Below are 21,133 nucleotides of genomic sequence, written 5' to 3' on the forward strand. Positions count from 1 at the left end.
CAAATCTGATTTACATCTCTCCCAACCTGAAATAATTCCCACCAGTCTAAAGCTGCTCCTTGAAGTTGACTAGAAGCATAAATCACTTTCTGATGGTCATTACACTGAGCTATGTTAAGTTGTCATTCCACAGCTCTAAGCTAGTCATCAGCTTCTAGTGGATCGCTTGCATGAGAGAATGTTGGCGGATGTCCCTTCATAAATTCACCACGCGTATCCCTTGGTGGTGCTTGATGTGGGTTGATGCATACATTCTGAACATAGGTCTGTAACAATTGAGTCTGTGCCATCATAGATTGCTCTATAGTTGGAGAATTTGGTGGTGGTGGATTAACATTAGGGGCATTCCTTCTGGCATCACGTGAAGCACTTCTCCTAGTAGAAACCATCTGTTTACAACATTTAGCACAATTATTGGTTGTAATCCATGACTTTTGGGCATCTACCTTTAGAGATATAACCTGATGAACACTGACTGCTCAGAAGCAGCACGCGTAGAGACGAAAACCAACCCAACTATCTATTCATTGGTCCTTAAGCCTTATCATGTAAACTAAATGAAATTGTGAGCATAACCCACAAAATCATTGCAATCATTACAAAGATCCAAATCAAGCATGGACATCAAGACAACCATTCAAACATTATAGGTTCACAATTCAAGCATTAGGACTCAATGACACTACTCATGTTACTAGCGTTCTTGTTGTATCAAGGGCTCAGAACTCTATAGCTTCACCTTCATGTTGCGCAAGAATGTGGTAAGTGATAGCTCTAAAAGCAATTAAAAACAAGGGGTGGAGATAGGGACAAAATTTATAGCTACAAGGAGGAGATGAACAACAAAGACAAGAGTATAGTATAGGAGAAAATAGCAAGATTTATAGACCAAGGATTTTAGAGCAAATTCGAAACCTTAAGACAGCCATTTTCTAACTAGGCTTGCGTCCTACAGTCGACATAGCTCTGATACCACTTTGTAGCACCTGGTTTTAAGGACAAAACCAGATACACACCATATGTGTGCCCAGGAATTCAATTCACACATATAGTTACAAATGAAGGGGTAATATCAAAGACAATGCCTTTATTACATAGCGCATAAGTAGCTGTTACAAAAGATATAGTCTTACTTTATAGAATATACTATAACTCTATTCGTCTGGCGAAGCCTCCAACACCACAGGAATCATCAACTAGTTGATCACAAGCCTAACACCTCTTGGAAAACTCCACTGAAGAACCTCCATCTGGTACCCATCCGGGATTTTACCAAAGTATTGAAATAAAACAAGCATAAGCTACTACCGCTTAGCGAGCAAAACATGAGGGGATGCAGGCTCAAAAGGCTTGACACGACTGAACTATGGTAAACACTTTTAGTTGGTCATATTTTATTATTAATCATAAGTTGCTAAGTTATGCTTAGGCTCCCAAATATGAATAATTAGAGATATTAGCAATTTTAGTCTTAACCCAAACCATCCGAGTAACCAACTATTCAGTAAGGGTCTAGTCCGCTCATGACCATGAGCACGGCTGATATATCAGTTTTACACTCTGCAGAGGTTGTACACTTTCACCACGAGTCATGTTGCCCATATGCCTGGGTTTGCAACTCTCAAAACACTTCCAAGGTGAGCAGGTAGGGTACACTACGAAGCTTTTCCCCAGTCGTTCTAATAAGGAGTAGTCGCTAAGGATTCCATCTCCCAAGTGTTATGGAGTCATCTCCAAAAGTGGCACCGATACACATGGCATAATACACACCCTAGGGATGAGGCCCATACCCAGCCCGGTATGCCCCTCTTGCCCTTTCGGTAAACTGCTACAAACTAGAAAGAGCAAGGTACTAGACTAAGACCAGAGCCATGTAGTTCTCATGATTGTACTGTAAGTCCTGGGTTGTCACTTAAAGATAAGTCTTTATGGAGAGAAACTAGAGCACCCTAAGAAAAGGCCCAATGCTCTAGCCCCCTTGGTTCCATGTTGCTAAAAAGCATCTTTTAATACCATATTGCATATATATTTAATTGTATTCTTTAATCAATATTAGTTGGAGAAAACTGAGCATACTACCCACATGCAAAACCCATAGGTATATCAAGGACAGGATAATCAATATCAAGGTAGGTAGACTCCAAGCAATTCATTAACATATGCACATGAATTGAGATTGCATTAAAGTGAATAGGTAACAAGAAGCCTCATATTATACTTGCCTTAATTCAAAGTATCACTGCTGGTCTTGATCCTCAAAGTGTTGCTCCAGATCACCAACTCAAAACTCACTGTCTACTCGAGATCAAACAGCACCACACAGGCATCCATGCAATCATGCATAGCAAACAAAAGCTATAGATTAGAACAGTATACCACTCAACATAAAATTAAGATGAAAAGTTTGTAAAACGAATCTATGTCTCGCTATGATCACACAGACACGAAGATCACATAAATCAGAGCTAAAACGAAGAAGTTATGAATTAAACAAGTTTTCCTTTAGTAAAATAATAGATTAAATCTAACCTCGAATTTTAAAAGTTGAAAACATGTTCAACAGTAGTATGAACATGTAGGTTACTTAATTACGAACCTAATGCAATTTGAATGGATCAAATCGGAGTTAAAACAGAGATTTTATGGCCAAAACAAATCTAGTGGGAAACTGTAAATAGGTGAAAACATATTTTTGAAGTTAACCGAACAAAATACGCTTTTAAAACAAGGAGGCACAATCTGTGGAATACGCGATGGACCGCGGGTTCGATAACAGAAAAATGGAGGGGTCCTTTTGAAATATGCCAGGGACTGCGGGTTAAGTCTAAAATAATTATAATGGCCTTTTTGTAAAATCATCAGCGAAGGGGTAAGTTCTAATCCTGGCCTTAGATTTTAGATCGAATGGCTCAACATCGAACAGAGAAAACCAAGGGTGTCGCCAGCCAGGAACAGGGATGGCGCGGCGGTCCTCCATTGACGGCGACGAGCACCTCACCGGAATCGGGCTTCTGAGCTCCAATCTTGATGGGAACAACACCGGAAGATAGTACAAGGGAAGGCGAACTCACCTAGGGTACTTGTGTTGGCCGGGGAGGTTTCGGTGGTGGCATGTAGCTCGACGGGAAGCTCTGGTCTACCTGCGAACAATCGACAGCGGCGTATGAGCAACAGAGACCGGGAGAGAGAGGGAAAACGAAGCATGCGGCTTGTAACCTCTATGCAGAGAGCGGAAGGCGGAGCGTGACGACGAGGAGGCGTCCAACAGCGGAGGCGGATGGGCTTGCTCGTCGGTGAGATCCAAGCGTGGCGACGTGGCTAGCTAAGGCTAGGGAGGCTGCACTAGGGTTGGCAGAGGGGAGCGGCGCACCTGGGGCTACTATTTAAAGGGAAAGGATAAGCGTGGGGCGCACGCCATCCGGGTGAGGTCGGGGCGGCAGCGGACTCTAGCGCAGGTCAGTCCGTCATGGTCACGACAAAGGGGAAGAAGAAGACCCTAACACCTGGGTCCCGGCTGCCAGCAACAGAGGGAGAGGGGACGGCTCGACTGGGCTGCTGTTCGGCACTAGGCCATGGGGAAGGGAGTGAGGCGCGCTGGGCTGCGGGGAAGGCTGAGCTGCTCGGGCTCTAGTTGGCCGATCCGCAAGAATGGGCCGGTGGAGAAACGGCGAGGAAAATCAAAGCAGGCCAGGCCTACTAGCCGAGAAAGAGAGGGGGATTGGGCCGCTCGGACAGAAGGGAAGAAGGAAGGAGTTTCTCTTTTTTTTCAAACCATTTTCAAATGGGTTTTGAATCTCTGTTTTGGATTTTGAATCAAACCACTCAATATAAAAATAAAATGCCATAGCATGCATGCACAACCATGTTGCTAAACTTATGATGAATTTTAATTTCAATAAAGATTATTTTTCCCCTAGGTTTAAATGTACACAAAAATTCATAATTAAATGAATTTAATTCTATTTAAAGAAAAGCAAATTTTAGGGTGTTACACGAATATAGGGGGTTCACTATGCTTTTATAGGTGGGAATGACCCTTAAGGTGGTGCGCCAAAGATCACGCCGAGGGGGAGATCCTAGGGATCGGTCGAACCGCCCTATCCCCCTAGGATGGATCGATCCCTAGGAAGGAGAGGCGGTGCATCCAATGGATGATCTTGGTCCTGGTAGGCGGTGTGAAGATCTTGGAGGCGGTTTGGCTTGTCTGGCCTTGATTGAGGGTCAACCGACCCCCTGATTGGGCCAGGATCGGTTGATCATAGTCTAGGCCCATCCTTTTGTGTGTTGGCCCACCAAGCCATTTTGTGTTATCTTCCCCGTGTTCCTCTGATTTTTGGGCCAAATTGGAGTGGAGTTGGCCTTTTTGGATCATTGTATGTTGACGATTTGTCGGATGATAATTGGATTTTGAACTTCTTCGCCATATTTCATGTGCGTTTTTCATGAAAATCAAAGTTACATATAACTAAAATTCTCCAAGTACATGTGCAAATATGTTATTTAAAACTAAATATGCATGTTAGTGATGCTAGTTCTTCTTTATTTCTAAGATAATTGACTGTCAAATTTGACATTTAGTGACTGTCAACAGGCATGCGATATGAGCATGGGCATTTGAATTAGTGGTACAGTGGCGCGCAGCATGTGAGCACGAGTACGAGTGACCAATCTGTCATGCGAGGCTAATGCGGGTGTCACAAGTTGATGATAGAGTGGCCCATGTGAGGCAAGCTATGGCCACGGTGCTACCGAGCGTGGCTAAGGAGGGGGCCAGCACTGGTAGGCGAGTGAGCGGCAAAGTGGCGGGTGAGAGGCAACCTGTAGCGGTGGGATGGCGAACACGTGTGGGATGAGCTACGATATGGGGATGGTGAGCAGTGGCACTAGAAGACGAGTGAAAACCAAGTGGGACGACGTTGCAAGTCTATTGGGAAGGAATAAAAGTTCCAAGTTTGGTTTTGGTAATTTAGTGCTAACTAGTGGACTAATTCTTTCATGGAGATATTTAAGCTAGGATCCACAAGATGGTGTTGAGCAAGGTGGTGACCATGATGGAGATAATGTAGTCCATAAGTGCAAGTGCTCAACATGGTGATGTTGAAGGTGAAAATGATGGAGAATGAATGATAAGGATGAGCAGAAGCCCGAAGGCAAAGGTATAACTTGTTAGAATTTGATACCCCTAGTTATGTGTAGTAGCCCTCGGATCTTTGAAAGGATATTGCAAGTATGACCCACCTAATATCTGGTGGTCTAGTAGAGGGCACCACCGAAGCTTAGGTTGCTCTGACCGCTCTGGTCAAATCGGTCATTTCACTATGTGAGACGACATCATCGGAAACTTCTCGTGCTCCTAGGTTCGAGGCAGTAAGATTCAGTAAAGTTTAACAGATCATGGCAATTCTTCTGGTGCCACTGGAGAGAAGGGCACCAGAGAAAAGCCCCCTAACACATGGCGACAATCAACAATGTTAGAGCACGAGGGAATTAAAAGGGGTTCACCAGAGCTCTGGTGAGGGCCACTAGAAGGTTCTGGTGCCCCTAAATTGGTACTGCATACTCCCTCTGTCTTGAAATATAGTGCATTCTGACATTTGCAATTTGTCCTGAAATATAGTGCATTTGGGTACAAGAAGATAATGTTCACTTGAATAAAAATACGTGATTATTTTGTATAAGAAAAGTAATTCATGTACTTGCCATATTTTGTATAAGGAGACTTAGAGTTCACCCTTTAATCATGCGGAATAGAATCAGATTTTAATAGATTAGAAAGTTAAGTGAGGGGTACATGCGTCTATTGCATTCTCCCTTATTTTGTCCAAGAATAGCTAGAATGTACTATATTTCAGGACAGAGGGGGTAGATGTGTTTAACCGTCAGATTTCTCTAGTGGTGAGCACTGGAGAAATCCAAAGAGAAGGGTTACTTGTAGTAGAAAATCGTTGCTTGCACAACGTTTGAAGCCATCGGATTTCTTCGGTGCCACCGAAGAAAGGGCACAAGAATTTAGGTCGTGTAACGACTAGTTTAAACTAGCCATTGATATAGTCGTTGGGGACTTTAGTGAAAAGCTTCGGTGCCCCCACTCCAATCAAAGGGCATAATGGCTAGCTCTTGAGTGAATCTATAAACACCTATTGGAGCTCAAGAACGAACTCCACTCACATAAGCATACTTAGAGATTGCATCTTAGTGAGATTGGGAGTAATCTAGTTTATTTGCATTGAGAGTTTGCATCTAGTGGCACTAGAGAATCATTAAAGCTATAAGATTCTTATTACTCTTGGTGGTTGCTACCATCTAGATGGCTTGGAGCAGCGGGACTTCATCGAGAACTATGTGGAGATTGTGCAGAGCTCCAGAGGAGGATTTGTAAGGGGCTTTTGTGCTCATCCCTTCCAACAAAGGTGAAGAGAAACTCTAGTGGATACCGGGACGTGTGGAGTGTCTATCTTGAGGGGTAGTTGAGCTTGCAAAGGAGCGACGATCCTAAACTCGCTTCAACTATGATGTAGGTGGCTAGTAAGCCACCAAACCTCGTGAAAATCTAGTATCAAATTTTGTTCCAATGGTTTGCGTCGTCCACACTTGTTCTTTTCTTTTGTGCTTCTCGTGCTTGTGTAGTTGATTATCTTTAGCTTGCTTAGTGTAGTTCTTCTTCTTACTAGAGTAGTTATTCGAGTAGCTTGTTCTCCTTGTTGGCTGATAGCTCTAGCAAGTAGCTTAGTTCTTTCAGCTTTTTTCTCACTAGACTTGTGTATGAGTGTTTGCTTGGCTTGCTAGACTAAATGCAAGTAGTGTTTAATATGTCTTACTTTTATTACTCATCACTCATTTTTTGCCTAGTTGTGATTGTGTTTTGAAGGATTTTGAATAGGTTATTCACCCTTCCAACCATCAATCGGTCCTTTCGAGGAAGAAGAAAGAGAAAAATGAGAGAATGACAATGAACCCCATATGTTAGATGCCCATTTCATATTTTGATGGTCTATAAGCATAAAACAGAGACAATGCCATCCCTTCCAACCATATATGGAGTAGGAAACAAAGCACAAGCTTATACAGGTTATCCTCAATAGCAGAGTTAATTGGCTAGCTCATATGAACTTAAATAAAAGTAAAATAATCTAACATATAAGTATATTAAATATAGACATATAAATCATGGAGAAATATATAGGCTAAACTATTTGTTAAGAGTTACCTTACTATTTTCTCTTTTTCTTATTAAATAGATATAATATTTTATTAGCTACCTGTTTTAACACTGTTGCTAATCGCATACTAGATCTAGTTGACCCAAAATTTTAACACTATTCCGGCCGGCTCGTGTGGTATCCCAGCGACGGCGGACGGCGCCGGCGCTCGCCGCTGGGCGCTGGCCATGGCGTCACGTGAGCATCCGAGTCTTCCTACCTATATACTTCCACTAAATCGGCCCTCCCAACCCAAGTCATCTCCTGTTCTCTTGCGCAGTGCTACTCGAGCAGCAGGAGAAGCTGCGGCGGCACGTCGACGAGTGGCGCTTCCGCTCCCGCGCCGCCATCTCCGAACTCAGCTCCGGCTCCGGACCACCATCCCCAACTCCCTCCGTGCCCTCCGGTCCCGTTAGGCTCCGCGTGGCCCCCGCCGACCCCGCGGGGGCTGGCGCCGCGTCCATACTCCTGACCCCCGCGGCGGCCGATGACAACGTTGCGGTCGCCAAGTTCGTCGCCGTGCTGTCGCACTCCTGCATCGAGATATCACGCCTTTCTGATGCGGTATCATTGCTGGAACCCGCCCCCATTCTGTATTGTGAATTTGTGATGCGCGGCTGTGAATTTGTGATGCGCGGCTACATGGTTTTGGGATGGAACAGAGTCACATTGCTGAAATCCATTCCTTCATTTCCAACTGTAGTTCATGAACTGTAAATTGATCAACTTGTTAGTAAAGTTGATCAAGTTTTGGGTTTCCCTTGGACGCATTTAGCCATTCAGTAAAGTTTAGTGAGAAGTACCTAGGAAATTTTAGCATGCCAGTTCAATTCACATGTGCTCAATGAAGAACAGTGCTGGTCCTGAAAGGATGTACAGCTTTGCCTTGTTATCCTTGTAGTTTAGTAGTTGTTATGGTGGATGTCACTACTTTTGTCATTGCTTGTGCTGTTGTTTTTGGTACAGTGTAACACACTTAACACCTCCAAGCACATGCCTATGCATATAACCTGCTCAGTAGACCGAGGCAAACCTCTTTCTCCTCAACAAAAGATTGTCGGGTTGTGCTTGCTACCTTATCTGTTTTCCTTTTGACTTCTCTAGGCTTCAAAAGGTCTCTACCGGCAACTGCTCCTCTTTGGGCACTGCGCAGGGGGTTCTGGTGAGGCACTTCTGGAGGGGGAGCCACAGAAGATGTTTGCCCACTCAATTCCGTTGTTGCTCGAGCTGTATGAGACTATCAATGGGCTGATAGTGATTCTTGGGAATCTGCTCCGGCAACTTGATGTGATCTGCTCAGTGCGGGACAAGAATGTTCGACCATTGAACTCATTCAGAAGTTTTGATTTGAGGACAGTATTTGCATTGCTTGGTGAGGGGCTTTCAGTATTCCTATTATTGGATGAAATCTTGAGGCACAACGGCAATGTCAGAAGCCACTTATCATTGTTCTCAAGGTACTAATGTTTGTTTAGTAGTGTAATAGGTTCATTTAGTTTGAATCATCTAAGGTGATATGTGGACTGTTTACTGTGGATGTAATGCTGAATGCACATCTTCAGGGAAAGTTTAACACTGTGGTAACAGATCTTTGTGGGATTCATCTGTGACCTACACGAATAGTGAAAGTGGAGTACCGCAATGTTTAGTGAATTGTGACTTTTTTTCTTGAAAACGCAGGAGAGCTGCACTTCATTATATCAAGAAGAAAGAATTGTGACTTAATGGCTAAAATCAGAGAGTGTATTGGAATGTAGAGTAATATGATAAAACATTTTTCTACAAAAAATTATACCTTTGGTAGTATAACATTAATATCAATGGCATAGGTCAAATCTATATGCGAACTAATCCAAAAATGCTTCAGCTGTGGGTCAATGTTCAGTCATGAAATTGTGGAGGTTGCTGAACAAATATGCACGTAATATCACAATGCTAGGAAAAATTCTACGTAACTTTCTTTCCATTGAGAAAAAATTCTATCAGTTGACGCTTTGTCCACCCATGTATCTTAGACGCAAAAATCTACGTAACTTTCTTTCCATTGAGAAAAAATTCTATCAGTTGATACTTTGTCCACCCATGTATCTTAGACACCACCTTACCTAGCATTATTAACAGGATAAGCATGCTCGGAAAATTGATCAGTTTTGGTCTTTTCTCATAGGATGATGAGTAAAGTGAAATCAGAGGTCGATGTATTTGGTATGTCTGTTGATGATATAGATTTCCTTGATCAAGTAGTCCACAACTTGCAGAAGATTTTTGACAGTGGCTTCTTCCATGTAAGTGTTGGCAAATTAGTTGACCGTTTTCATTTTAAAAATCTATCGTAAAGTACTCTGCTGTTTGTCTCACTGCATATTTTTTTTTTCTGCAGCGACTGGTGCTAGTAGATTCACCTTTGTGTTCTTCAATAGACCTTGTTAGGTCCAACAAGAAACTTCTAGATGCATTTTATTCTTGCTTCGCTGAGAGCAGTTCTGAAATCATTCTACGCGTTGGTAAGCACCATGTACCTGATCTGTTCCCTCACTGTATCCGCTAAAAAGAGCATGTTCTCAATCCTAATTTATTTCAAGAGATTTACTTCTTTATGTTACTGTTTTGTCTGGCATTTGGTGCCTTCAATAATGAAGTTTGCATTTCAGGATCTTCGAAGGAGCTCCCATCTGATCGGAAGACTATACTCCATCTTCTAGCTCTTCTTTTATTCTTCATATCGGCAACTGGTATTTGATCAACATGTGGTTGTTGATATCTATAGATATGCATACTTTTATTCTAATCCTACTTTTCCTCTAAACTACTATACATACATCTACTTTTTTTTGTCGAAATCTCTCTGCTCTTCAGCAATAAAAATGGTCTTAAGTTGGAGAATGGTTCTGTGTTGCTTCTACCATTCTGATTAGCCTATCTACATTATTCTTTTAACATGATATTATGGTATGATGGAGTTTGTTCTATGTTTTCAGATGAAACTCCTGACAAGAAATCCATGAAACTACTAATGGAGATATTGCAGATGGTTCCAGTGGTCTATTTAGAAGGTGGAAAGTGCATCGTGCTATCTGATTTAATGAGGTGTTATTGCCCTCCAGCACTATCTTTGCTGTCTCCCATTAAGGAAGCTTGTGAAGCTTTTGGAATCACGAAGAGTAACTATTTGGCGCATTTAAATGAAGTGCACTCAAGGTGTGCATATTTTCTCATCTTTACATGTACATCTTAGCAGTACCTTACCAGGATCCTAGAACTTGGAAGTCCAGCATTCTGTGTCTCCATTGTTACTTCTTCCAGATTATCTCTATCTGTGGAGTTTTAAGTTGGGTAATTGTAGCTCTGATTTATACTTAGATAAGTACTCTTTTGGAGAGCATCAACAGATATGGGAGCACCTGCCAAATACGGCATTAAGGTTAGAATTTAGAAACAGAAAAAACTGTACCATGGTTGGAAACAGCTTCATAATTCTTTCCTTTTTAATTTGAGGTGTTTACCTTCCCTCTCTTAAGTTTCATGCATTGCTCCATCCTTAACATGTGTTTGTAGATATTTTAATTGAAAGTGTTACGCCCTAAGATTATGAGTCTCTTGGTATTATCTGACTCTGCTTCTATTGCACATGTCTGAGAAATTTACTGGGCTTGTCACTTTGACACGGCTAAGTCTTTGGTTCTATCTAATGTTTAACACTCCACTTTCCTATAAATATTGTTTGGTATGTGCAGGGATATTGAAGCCATAAATGATTCACTGTCTTGTTGGTCTGTTTCATTCCAGTCAGCTGTTCATCCATCGGTAAATAAGTTTCCCAGCTTCTGGAGTACAATTGCACGCTGAGTCTTGACTTATGTTTGTTCTGCACAACATGCTGAGTTTTGACTCGCGTTGATTTCAGTCGCAGATGTTGACTGAAGAATGGGTTCGGCATCTCCAGAAGCAAATTTTGCAGGTCATTTTAGCTTTTGTCCTTCTTGCTAGTTGAATGCCTCCTAATAAAACATCCTGATAGTTCAATTTGAATGCTAAACATTAAAGCATATCTTGAAGCTGAACTACAAAAAACATTGCTACCATTCCATGATCTGAAGATAGCTTCTTGTGATCATTTTGTTGTACTTTTTCTTTCTTATTAATTTTTGTTGGCTGAGACTTGCCGTGCCAAATGAATTTGTTTTTGGATCTGCTAATTACCTACCTTGTGCTCCTAAGTAGCCAATTTAGCTGAGCAGGCAAAAACTGTTGCCTACTTTTACAGAGGTGATTGATTTTTCTAAAGCAATTGATACTTCTTTCTGATGATTATAAGTTTCTTTGAAGCTTGTCTTTGAACAGTTTTTTGTCAACACTACAGAATTTGAAGAACTACTGATAGAATGCTATTGGAAGGAATCATAAGAGTCGGTCCTCTAGCTTTGCTTATTTCTTTTGCTCTTCGGTGCAGGGAGTACTGCTTGCAGATAGAATACATATGCTTGTTCAGTCTATGCTTGACCTACATACACATCTTAAGGTACCTATACTTACCAACTTTGCTTTACCTCTTTTTTGCTTCTCTAGTTCTCTATGTGTTTGTTGGCCTGCATTGGGGTCCTGTGACCTATTCATTACTTTGAGTAGTTCTTGCCTTGCTCGCATGGTACCAACTTGGGCAGTTGGGCCTGTGGCGCCCCTATTTATTCTGAGGTTTTATTTGTTGCTAGTGCATGTCTACTGGCCTACTGACCTCAGCTCGATATTTGGTAAATATGTCTAGTAGCACTGTTTAGATACTTTTCACATTTCCCTCTTTATATCATAGTAACATCTTTGATACATTATCTTGACTGATATATATAATACTCGAATCAAGGTTCCACTGAGAAGGGAGAAAGCCAAGTCTCTTTGTCAAATGGTTGTGGCTCTGAAGGTATCAGAAAACTGTTAATTTGCTCGTTGAAATTTTGAAGTACCTGTTTTGTTTAACACTACTCATTCTAATATATTAGTCCATAGGAGACTTGTTCAACACAAGAGGGCCCAGCATAGTACATAGTCTTCCTCACATCATCAATATCATTCAATCAGATATTGAACAGCTCATACTACCATTGAAGGTTCATTTTCCAACTTCCTGAACTTTATTCCATTTCCCCTTTCTTCATGGATCCTGATGTTATGTTACTTTGTCCTTAAGCAGGATAAACTGCAAACTGAAATTGCCAAGGCAGATCAAGTGAGCAAAACAGGTTTTCTTAGCTTGTTGAGACGTGGTACGTGACACTATTCATGTATTTCTTTTTCCCAAGAAAATGATTCATTTTTGTTATGCTAGGATTCATATAATTGAAACATAGCATAAGGCACAATTGTTTCTCTTTTGTGCACTCCTGTTTGTTGAAAGATGCTGTTTGCTAGATGTACTAGTGCCTAGTGTGGATCTATCAGTTGTTTTGTATATCAGCATTTAGAAACAATATTTTGTCAGTATGCACATATATAATAAAAACTCTTCCTTGGTTTAATATGTCAATCATATACAGCTTTATGCCTTCTTAGCTTGGTAATCAATTTTCCTTTTTTTGTGTGAAAATGCCTTTGGGAAACATCAATGTTTGCAAAACATAAGAGGATGCGTCCAAAGTCCAAACGTACAGTTAAAAGACTAATTTTGCTGTGCACTTTATTTTGTGTTCATACTTCTAACATGGGACAGCATTGGTTTAGGCGGTGCAGAGTTGGAGACGAAGCTTCTTGATTCACTGTCATTGGTAACACATCTTTGAACATTTTTTCTATATAAGTTTGTGAAGTATTATGTTTAGATGTTGATTGTTTTCTTCATTTGTTCAAAAGGGGTAAAAGAATATATAGTACATTGAGAAACTAACAGTTCACTGGCACTAACTCAGTTAATTTTGATTGTATTTATTTCTTCGTTTACATTAAAGGCATGTCTAGGTAATGGTGTGCTTGATATATTTACAACTCAACTATCCAATTTCTTGTTGCCTCTATCTCCTTTCTATTCTTATAATTCAGTTGATGAGTAGCGAGGGTAATGCTACAAATTTTTGCTGATGGTTAATTATTTTGTCACTAGAAACGAAAATGAAAACAGGTTAGCTTAAGGTTTACTGTAACTGTGCTGTCTCTGATTGAGATAGGGATTGAGTAGATACTGGAGTTTGTATTTGATATTTATGCTAGTTGTAATTGTTGTGTCAGTAAAACTGCAGAGCATGCTGGATAGCCAATTATCAGATTAGGATGGTTCTTTTTCAGCTAAGTTTCAGTTGAAGATCTGAGAACCATTTTTTCTTTAAGATACAAATATTATTTAGCTAATTTGTTTATTTCAATGATTTAGTTCTAGAACTGACTAGTTTTGTATTTCTTGATTGCTCCAGGTATTGATATCCTTGCAATTTCTTGAAGGAGGTGGAAGTTCTTCGAGGCAGCTGACACTTTCTATTACCATGGATATTCTACACAGTTTGGTGTGTTTGCCAATTACTGGATGCATTATTACCATCTTGCTGTAGCTGGCTTGAGCGTCCTCTGGAAATGTCGTGTGGTACTGTGCAGTACAAATGTAGACTAACTCTCTAGCATGTTTTTAAAAAAAAACTTGACCTGCGGGGGGTTCTGACGGCCCCCGGGTATTTTGTTAAGAAGAAGACCTTCTCACACAGGCTGAGAAAACCCCCGAACCTCCGCCCCCACCCATACACAGCGGAACACTAGCATGTTTAGAGATTACATGGATACGAATTTGCTAGTGGTTGGTCAATTGGTTTGCTTGTGAGCCTGAAGAGAATGCGAACTCATAAAACTGCACCTCAAGACTTTTCTAACGCTAAAGGTAGCATGACGACTGAGTTAACACAGATTAACCAAATTGGGTATGGTTGAGAACTTGAATATGGATATGTTGCTTTTGCCTGCATACTTCCAGATTTAGCTTAATACTTTATTCTGAAGTCTGAGTTAGCAAGTTGATCTCCATCAAATCTTCTAGAAAGTCCTCTTTGTGTACTCATTTACTCATATTATTTCCTCCATGAGGGCTATTATTGAATACAAGTGCTATTAACAATAATTGTTTTTATTTTTTGTTTGTTTTTCTTAATAGATATGTTTTATTTGACATTTATAATACTAATATTTGTAGCCACAAAGCAGGGTCACTTGGATGTTGAACTGGGTAGAGTGAGGAAGCTTATATCGAAGTTCAGAATTCTTTCAAATTGCCAGTCCCTGATTGATGAAAGAACAAACTGTAGCTTCTTGTACTGGAGAAAGGAGATGCTTTCAATTTGGTTATCCATGGTATATGGAGATGCTTGCAAATTGTCTTGGATACAGTAAGTGTTTTAGATGTCAGTAAAATTTCATGATGCTCTTATAACCACATCCACATGCCTTTGATATGAACAATGGGATGTGTTGTCATTGGCAGTTATTATTATTTTTCATTTTAAGTACTCCGCTCGATTTTGTGCATGAGTTTTATTCTTTGATTGGCTCATCTGTTTGATATTTATATTTTTTTCTTCAATTTGTTTGCGTCTTACATAGGACTTCTCACTAAATCTTTTTGAGAAGTCTCAATCACAAGTGTTCATTTTTTCCTTACATTGATTATTTTGAGTTAACAGAAACATCATTGATTCATTTTCTGATGGAACATTGCTCCTTGGGCTTGGGAATGTGGGCCCAGTTGCTCTTCGGAGTTATGAGGAAGACATTGAAAATGCTTTGAGGGAGGTGAGTTTTTTTTACTACATATGCTGTTGTGTTGACTAAAGTCAGGAATTCGAAGTAAGACATGGTCACTCTCTTTTCTGTAGGAGGTGGTTGCTCCACTATGCAGGGACATTGAGACTGATCTCCGACTTCATGTTCATTCTACTCATTTGAAAGGAGCAGTTGATGTGAACCCAACAAAGGTAACAAAGTATATTGTAAGGGTTGAGAATTGTATTATTTCTTTGTTTTTTTTAGTGCTGACATAAACTATGTCTGCGTTGATGGTCAGACTGGGGTTTGTAATCTTTCATGGTACTTACGAATGAGGCCCTTGAGGTTACCTGTCAAGTTTGTTGATGTTAAATTGCTCGTGGAAAATCATCTAAATTCTGCGTTCTATACGTACTCTGTGATGCCTAATTATGATGACAAGGTATCTATCAACTATCATGCCCTTCCCATGTCAGATAAGAACTACTACAATTGACAGTCATACATTATCTTATCAAATGCTTGCTTATGTGTTGAGTTTACTCTAGATATATGCAGAGATGCATGAACTAGGAGAGCTGAAATATGGCGTTGAACTGGAAGATTTCTGTCTTACTGTGGAAACTCTGGATCAAGGTTTTGATCTTAGAAAAACTATCGAAGATCTTTATTCGTTCTGTGAGAAATACTCCTACAGCATTATCAAACAGGTGGGTACTAATACTTATGTCATGGAAGGACACTTTAGTAATCATTCTTCATATGAACTCTTTTCAAGTTGTAAGAATCTGAAGAATAGTCTTTTTTTTTTTCCAATGTTTTAAATCGTGGGCTAAGATATTAGCGGTGGCCTCTTTCGAAAGCTAAAATATGTTTGCCTACTCCCTATGATTCCAAATGTAAGACGTTTTAGGATTCTAGCTTCTTTAACTTGAACTATCAATATATATAAAGTTATATAGAATTATAGATCAAGAGTTATGGTTGATGTTATTAGATTCATCATGGAAAAAATTTGTTCATGGTATATAGCTTTCTCTATTTAAATAGTATACATCTGCAAAATTGTAAGTTAAAGTGTCATATTGGAGACCTTGTCAATTGTCATGTCCTAAATGACTTCATTTGGAATCAGAGGAAGTACTCTGCAGCTGTTTGTTCCAGCAAAATCTCCTTTATGCTTGTGTTAAGACTTAAGACTCTTAAAGTAACTTGTCTTTCTTTTGTCCCGCTTTTGTCTGTATGTATTTATGCAGATGTTTATTGAGAATGATTTGGATGGCCAAGGCCGTAAAAATTTAAGAGTTTTCTGTGTTGAACACATTGCATCATCAACAGCGATGTGCAGTTTGCAGCAAATTTCTGCAGCTTTGGACTCCATTTTGATGTTTTTAGACAGGATGGTTTTAGATCTGGATGTGTTGCTTCAAAGCAACGCCGACGTCCATATGTTAAAGGATTTAAAACAGTTAGAGGTAATTTTTGCTCTTGATATGTTCTGAATTATTTATATTGTGCTATTTGTGATGCATAGGGTGATCTCTGACCCTATTCGGATATTCACCGTAGGCCGCATCATGAACAAAAGACGAGCTAGTTATTTCATATTCAATTTAAATTATTTATTTAATTATTAATTTTTACTTGATATACCAGAACACTAGGGTATCCAGTGCACACCCTGCTATCCAAGGAGAGCTGAAAGTTACCATAGGGAAGCATGGAATTGGAGACCATACTCTGGGTTTCCTTGAACAAGTACGAGCTGTGGTGTATAGAATAGGAAATGCAGTAGGCCTGATGAGAATGCTTGCTGCTGGATGTACCCGCTATTCCAACAGCATCTCAAGGTGTGTGCTCTTAAACTTTCTTGGTTGAACTTGTGGACACATATTTTGTTGACAGTTGGTCCTTTCTCATGCTTGTAGATATGCAAGAATGTCCAACTATGACTTGAGCTACTCGACAAGTTGCAAGATAGTGGGTTGGGATTATGACATTGCTGAAACTGGGAAGATACTGGATATGGAGGCACGAAACAAGGAAGCACTGGATAAGAGGATTCAAACCTTTCTAAGGTTGGTTACCTACATTAGACAGGTACTATCTTCCACTTACTATTTACTGTTTTCTTTTAGTTTTATATTTCCCCCTCCAAGCTATGTGAAATTATAAATTATGTCAACTGCCGAATGCCAGTTTTTACTTTCTGTACACTGTCTGTTGTGTTTTGGAACATTATACAATGGTACCTTTCCTTTTGTGTAGTACTACAGGTGGAAAGTTCAATATTTTCATATGGTGCACCTGTCTTATTCACATACTACTATGCTAGAAGTAGTTTTTGCATTGTTTCACAATGATAAGTCAATCTCATTATCATCTTGTAATTCAGGAGTCAGGACAAGTACCTCTGTGAATATTGTGTTGCTCAGAAGAATTTTTTTTTACTGGTAAAATATGGTTACTAGTTCAATATCACGCATCCTCACTTTTCCAGGCAAAAAGTAATTGTATTTTGTTGCACACTCTGATGCATGTTGATCAGGGGAAAAAATTATATCATAAATAAAGCTGATTCCAAACAGCGCTCACATGATAAGCCACAATAAAGTTGTTTTTTTTAACTGAACAAGTTGATGATGTTCCATCAACTTTGCGTAACACCTATGCAATCATTAAATATTTTCCAATCTAGTTTGATCTCAGGTAATACTGGTTTGCTACATTGGCTAGGTTTGTTCTTTGTTCAGCCAGTCTTGTATAAGGCATGGGCTGGGATTTATATCTTGTAAAGTTTCGCCAAACATTCACACAAATGGTATGCGAAGAAGCCTTATGTGTTTCCTCTTTGACCGTTCTCTGACTACTCAACTTTTCTTGGATGATCTGTAGAAGATTCAGAGCAATGAGCTTAAAGCAATGGATGACTTTTTCCAAATTGTTCCATTGCTCATTGCCAACATGGTGGACAATAGGGTGCTTCTCAAGGATAAACTATTGAGACGAGGGCATGAAGCCAAGAACACCATTCATACCTATGATAGTTTCCTATTAGGGGTTGCTTTTATCCTCAAGGTAACTTTGCTCGAGTGTTATTCTTGTTTCATTCTGCTTTTGCTTTACCAGGACTATTTATGAATGTATTCAGGTGTCTCTGACAGTCTTACCAGAGGGGGTGCCTATGCACCCACAGCAAAAACAAAATTTAGTGCTAATTATCTCAAATCACCACCCATGCACCCCCTCAATCCAGGGTCATGCACCCCCCACGGCGCAACATGGAAGTGTGAAAGCTCAACTGCTCGAGCAAACTAATACAAGCCATTGATGAGCCTAGTGCCAATAAATATGAGCATGCCAGGATCAAGGGCAGACCAAGTCCTGCATGTACGATGATAAAAAAAAAGTCGACGTAATTAGGCCTAGGACCAGAACTCTAGAAGCCCATGATTCATTGTCTAATCAGTACATTATTATTATATACTATTCGTTGATGCATGCTTCCTGCACCCTCTCATTTTATTCCGTGATTGCACAAGCTAAGTACTACTCTTTGTTTCTATATACACTTCAAGTATTCATGACATTTCTTCCAAACAAAACACCTAAACTTGCAATTATTGCTTGCTTGCTAATTGTTTCTATAGTAGAAATAGATATAACTAGATGTTCAGATTTGTATTGGGAGTTTTTTTCAGTTGGGGTATAGATAGGCTAGATGCCAAGTACATATAAGAATAAGAAAAATAAGACTCATCTTTCATTGTTTCATAATTAGGAGCTCTGATTTTTTTTAGATAATGGGAGATGTAGTTATATAGGTTTGATTTATCAAACTATAGGATTTGATAAGAATTTAGGTTTTAAAATTAGTTGACCATGGTAGTATGTCATTTGAATTACTAATGCTATCTGATTAAGTGGCAAATAATCGATACTAATTTCCTATACCGATCTCTGCATAGATCTGAGATAAGTGTTTGTCTAAGTTTGATAACCCGGCCTATTGTATATATTTATTGATTTTGCATAGCTCTCTCTATGTTTATATATAATTTTGCAGATCCGTGTATATTACCTTAGAAAAATCAAACTTTAGCATGTAAATAATGTATATCAAGGTTAAGGCTCTGTTTGGTGGAGCTCCGGTCAACTCCTCTATGCATGCACCCCTTCATTTTAGCTCTAGCTTCGCCACTGAGTCTTACCTTTATGTTCTCTGAGTTCTGACTCGAGACCTTGTGTTCTGATGCTTTATCTTAGGTATTGGAACAAGAAAACCATTTTGATGAACTCAATTGGTTTGCTTCCACAAAAACAAAATTTGAGGGAGAGTCAGAAAACAAGGTCAACAAAATAGATGCAAGCGCAAATAGGTCTGCTTTCACCAATCTGAAACTTTGGCGTGCAACTCCATCAGTTGGAACAGAACATCATAAGGTACTTTAACTTTGGCTCTCATTCTCTATGGCAAGGTTCTTTTTTCAGAACTACAAAAACAGCCTGACTTGTGCCCGTTACCAGTGCTGCCACATAACTGTACCATAGGTTTTCCCCTTCTGCCCAAGAACTAACATCCCTAGTTTCCATAACAGGGTGTTGACAAGGGAAAGCGGTACCAGCAGGAGATTGAGCTTATAGAGTGTACCCTCATGTTAGCAAGAACAGTATTGAGATGACACGTTGAGACTGTAGGATACCTATGTTGCCCGCTGATGTATTTTTTGCATACCCTTTGGAGTATCTTATGCATGTACATTAACAAGAACGAAAAGAAGAAGAAGGCCAAACTTCAGGTATTGGAGCCATGAAGGCAGCTTCAGAACTTATTACAAGCAGAAACATGGGGCTGGTTGTTGACACTACCATATATTGGTTGTACGCAATTTTTGTATATAGATAGAAGGCGAAAGAACAGGTGTAATGTCGAATTTCACTATACTGTTATGTACTTTCACAACAGCCGAAAAGTGGTAGAATTCAGGCAAACAATCTCATATCTGTGTTGTGAATCTGTCGAAATTGTATCCATAGACTGGCTATTGTCGGGTACACTGTCATGTACACATGTGTCAGTCTCTAGTGAGTTGGGAATTATTTCATTTGTATTGTATGCATTTGGAACATGTAAATTCAGAATCTCATTTGGATGATTCGAATTTTGACTGATTTCTCAGAAATTGAATGGTTCGGTTCTCTTTGAATTCTCGTAGAACTCTCCTGCTTGTAAAACGTGATCTAGATAAATGATTTCATGGGAAAAGACGAAAAGGAACATGGTTGCTCCGTGACACCCAACTGCAACTCAGTAAATTTTCCCACTAAAAAGACGAGATGATTGGAATTTTGCTATTATCAAAGTTGGGCTTCCCTTTTGTCATCCCGCAAGAGGGATTAGCTAGATTGTCATTATCAAACTAGGTACATACGCTGAAATGCCATTGATCTTACGCTAAAATGGCATTGATCTTATTTCTTCCAAAATTCAATCACTTTTTTATTCCATCCAATTTTTATTTCATGTTTTACCCGTCTTTAGAAACCTTGGGCCTGATTGGTTCGGATCCAAAATTTGCCCAGTCAAAACTATGGCCGTGCCAAAATTTGATTGCCAAAAATTTGGCAATAATTTTGATATAGCACTTGGTTGGGTGCCAAATTGTGACATCCAAAATTTTAGACCTTGGTATAATGCCAAAATAGAAAGGACTTTGTCTCTTGTATGCAGCTAAAGAACTTTATAAAGACTTGTCAAAACTTTGCCCATAAACATTAATGTGCTAATTATTTGATAATGAACCAAATGATGACTAAAATTTTGGCATGCCATGATTTTGGTTGAGCAAGAAACGGTAACAACAGCAGCCGCATTCGCCCCAACGCGGGTTCGCCCGCCGCCGCCGGCCAACGCTAGCACGACGCCGCTCCGCTGCCCAACGCTAGCACGACGTCACGCCGCCCAACGCCAGCCCACAGACACTGCTCCATGGCCGAGTAGGCGCGCTCCAGCCATGGCCAGTTATTAATTTAACGCTGACATGCATCCACAGACACGGAGCGCCGCACAAATCTCGGTGCGGGTGGCGGCTACATCCCCTCCCCCGTTAGACTGTCTCCGGTCTCCAGTAGGTGACCCATATGGACACTTAAACTCAAAATGGGTAGCAGGAGACCTAAAATTAGTCTCTAACAGAGTATCTGTT

At 40.0% G+C, this 21,133-nt stretch overlaps 1 protein-coding gene across 2 annotated transcripts; it reads left to right on the forward strand.

The window, feature by feature from the left end:
* Window positions 1–7,281: 7,281 nt before the first annotated feature.
* On the forward strand, window positions 7,282–20,128 carry LOC136520871 (uncharacterized). 2 transcript variants are annotated; one of them, XM_066514546.1, is made up of 26 exons: window positions 7,282–7,397; window positions 7,480–7,763; window positions 8,304–8,656; window positions 9,367–9,484; window positions 9,580–9,703; window positions 9,851–9,931; window positions 10,178–10,397; window positions 10,934–11,003; window positions 11,104–11,157; window positions 11,650–11,718; window positions 12,058–12,114; window positions 12,194–12,301; window positions 12,385–12,457; window positions 12,912–12,955; window positions 13,595–13,684; window positions 14,370–14,551; window positions 14,846–14,954; window positions 15,038–15,136; window positions 15,226–15,369; window positions 15,476–15,637; window positions 16,184–16,402; window positions 16,584–16,777; window positions 16,856–17,027; window positions 17,823–18,005; window positions 19,194–19,370; window positions 19,526–20,128. In XM_066514546.1, exons 1-26 carry the CDS (start codon window positions 7,388–7,390, stop codon window positions 19,607–19,609), a joined length of 3,480 nt encoding a protein of 1,159 aa, XP_066370643.1. In that variant the 5' UTR covers window positions 7,282–7,387; the 3' UTR covers window positions 19,610–20,128. The 2 variants fall into 2 exon arrangements, with proteins under 2 accessions (XP_066370643.1, XP_066370644.1); XM_066514547.1 differs by having other exon boundaries at window positions 17,826–18,005.
* Window positions 20,129–21,133: the final 1,005 nt, after the last annotated feature.

This window comes from Miscanthus floridulus, chromosome 18 (assembly GCF_019320115.1).
Source record: "Miscanthus floridulus cultivar M001 chromosome 18, ASM1932011v1, whole genome shotgun sequence".
In the NCBI taxonomy this organism is placed as follows: Eukaryota; Viridiplantae; Streptophyta; class Magnoliopsida; order Poales; family Poaceae; genus Miscanthus; species Miscanthus floridulus.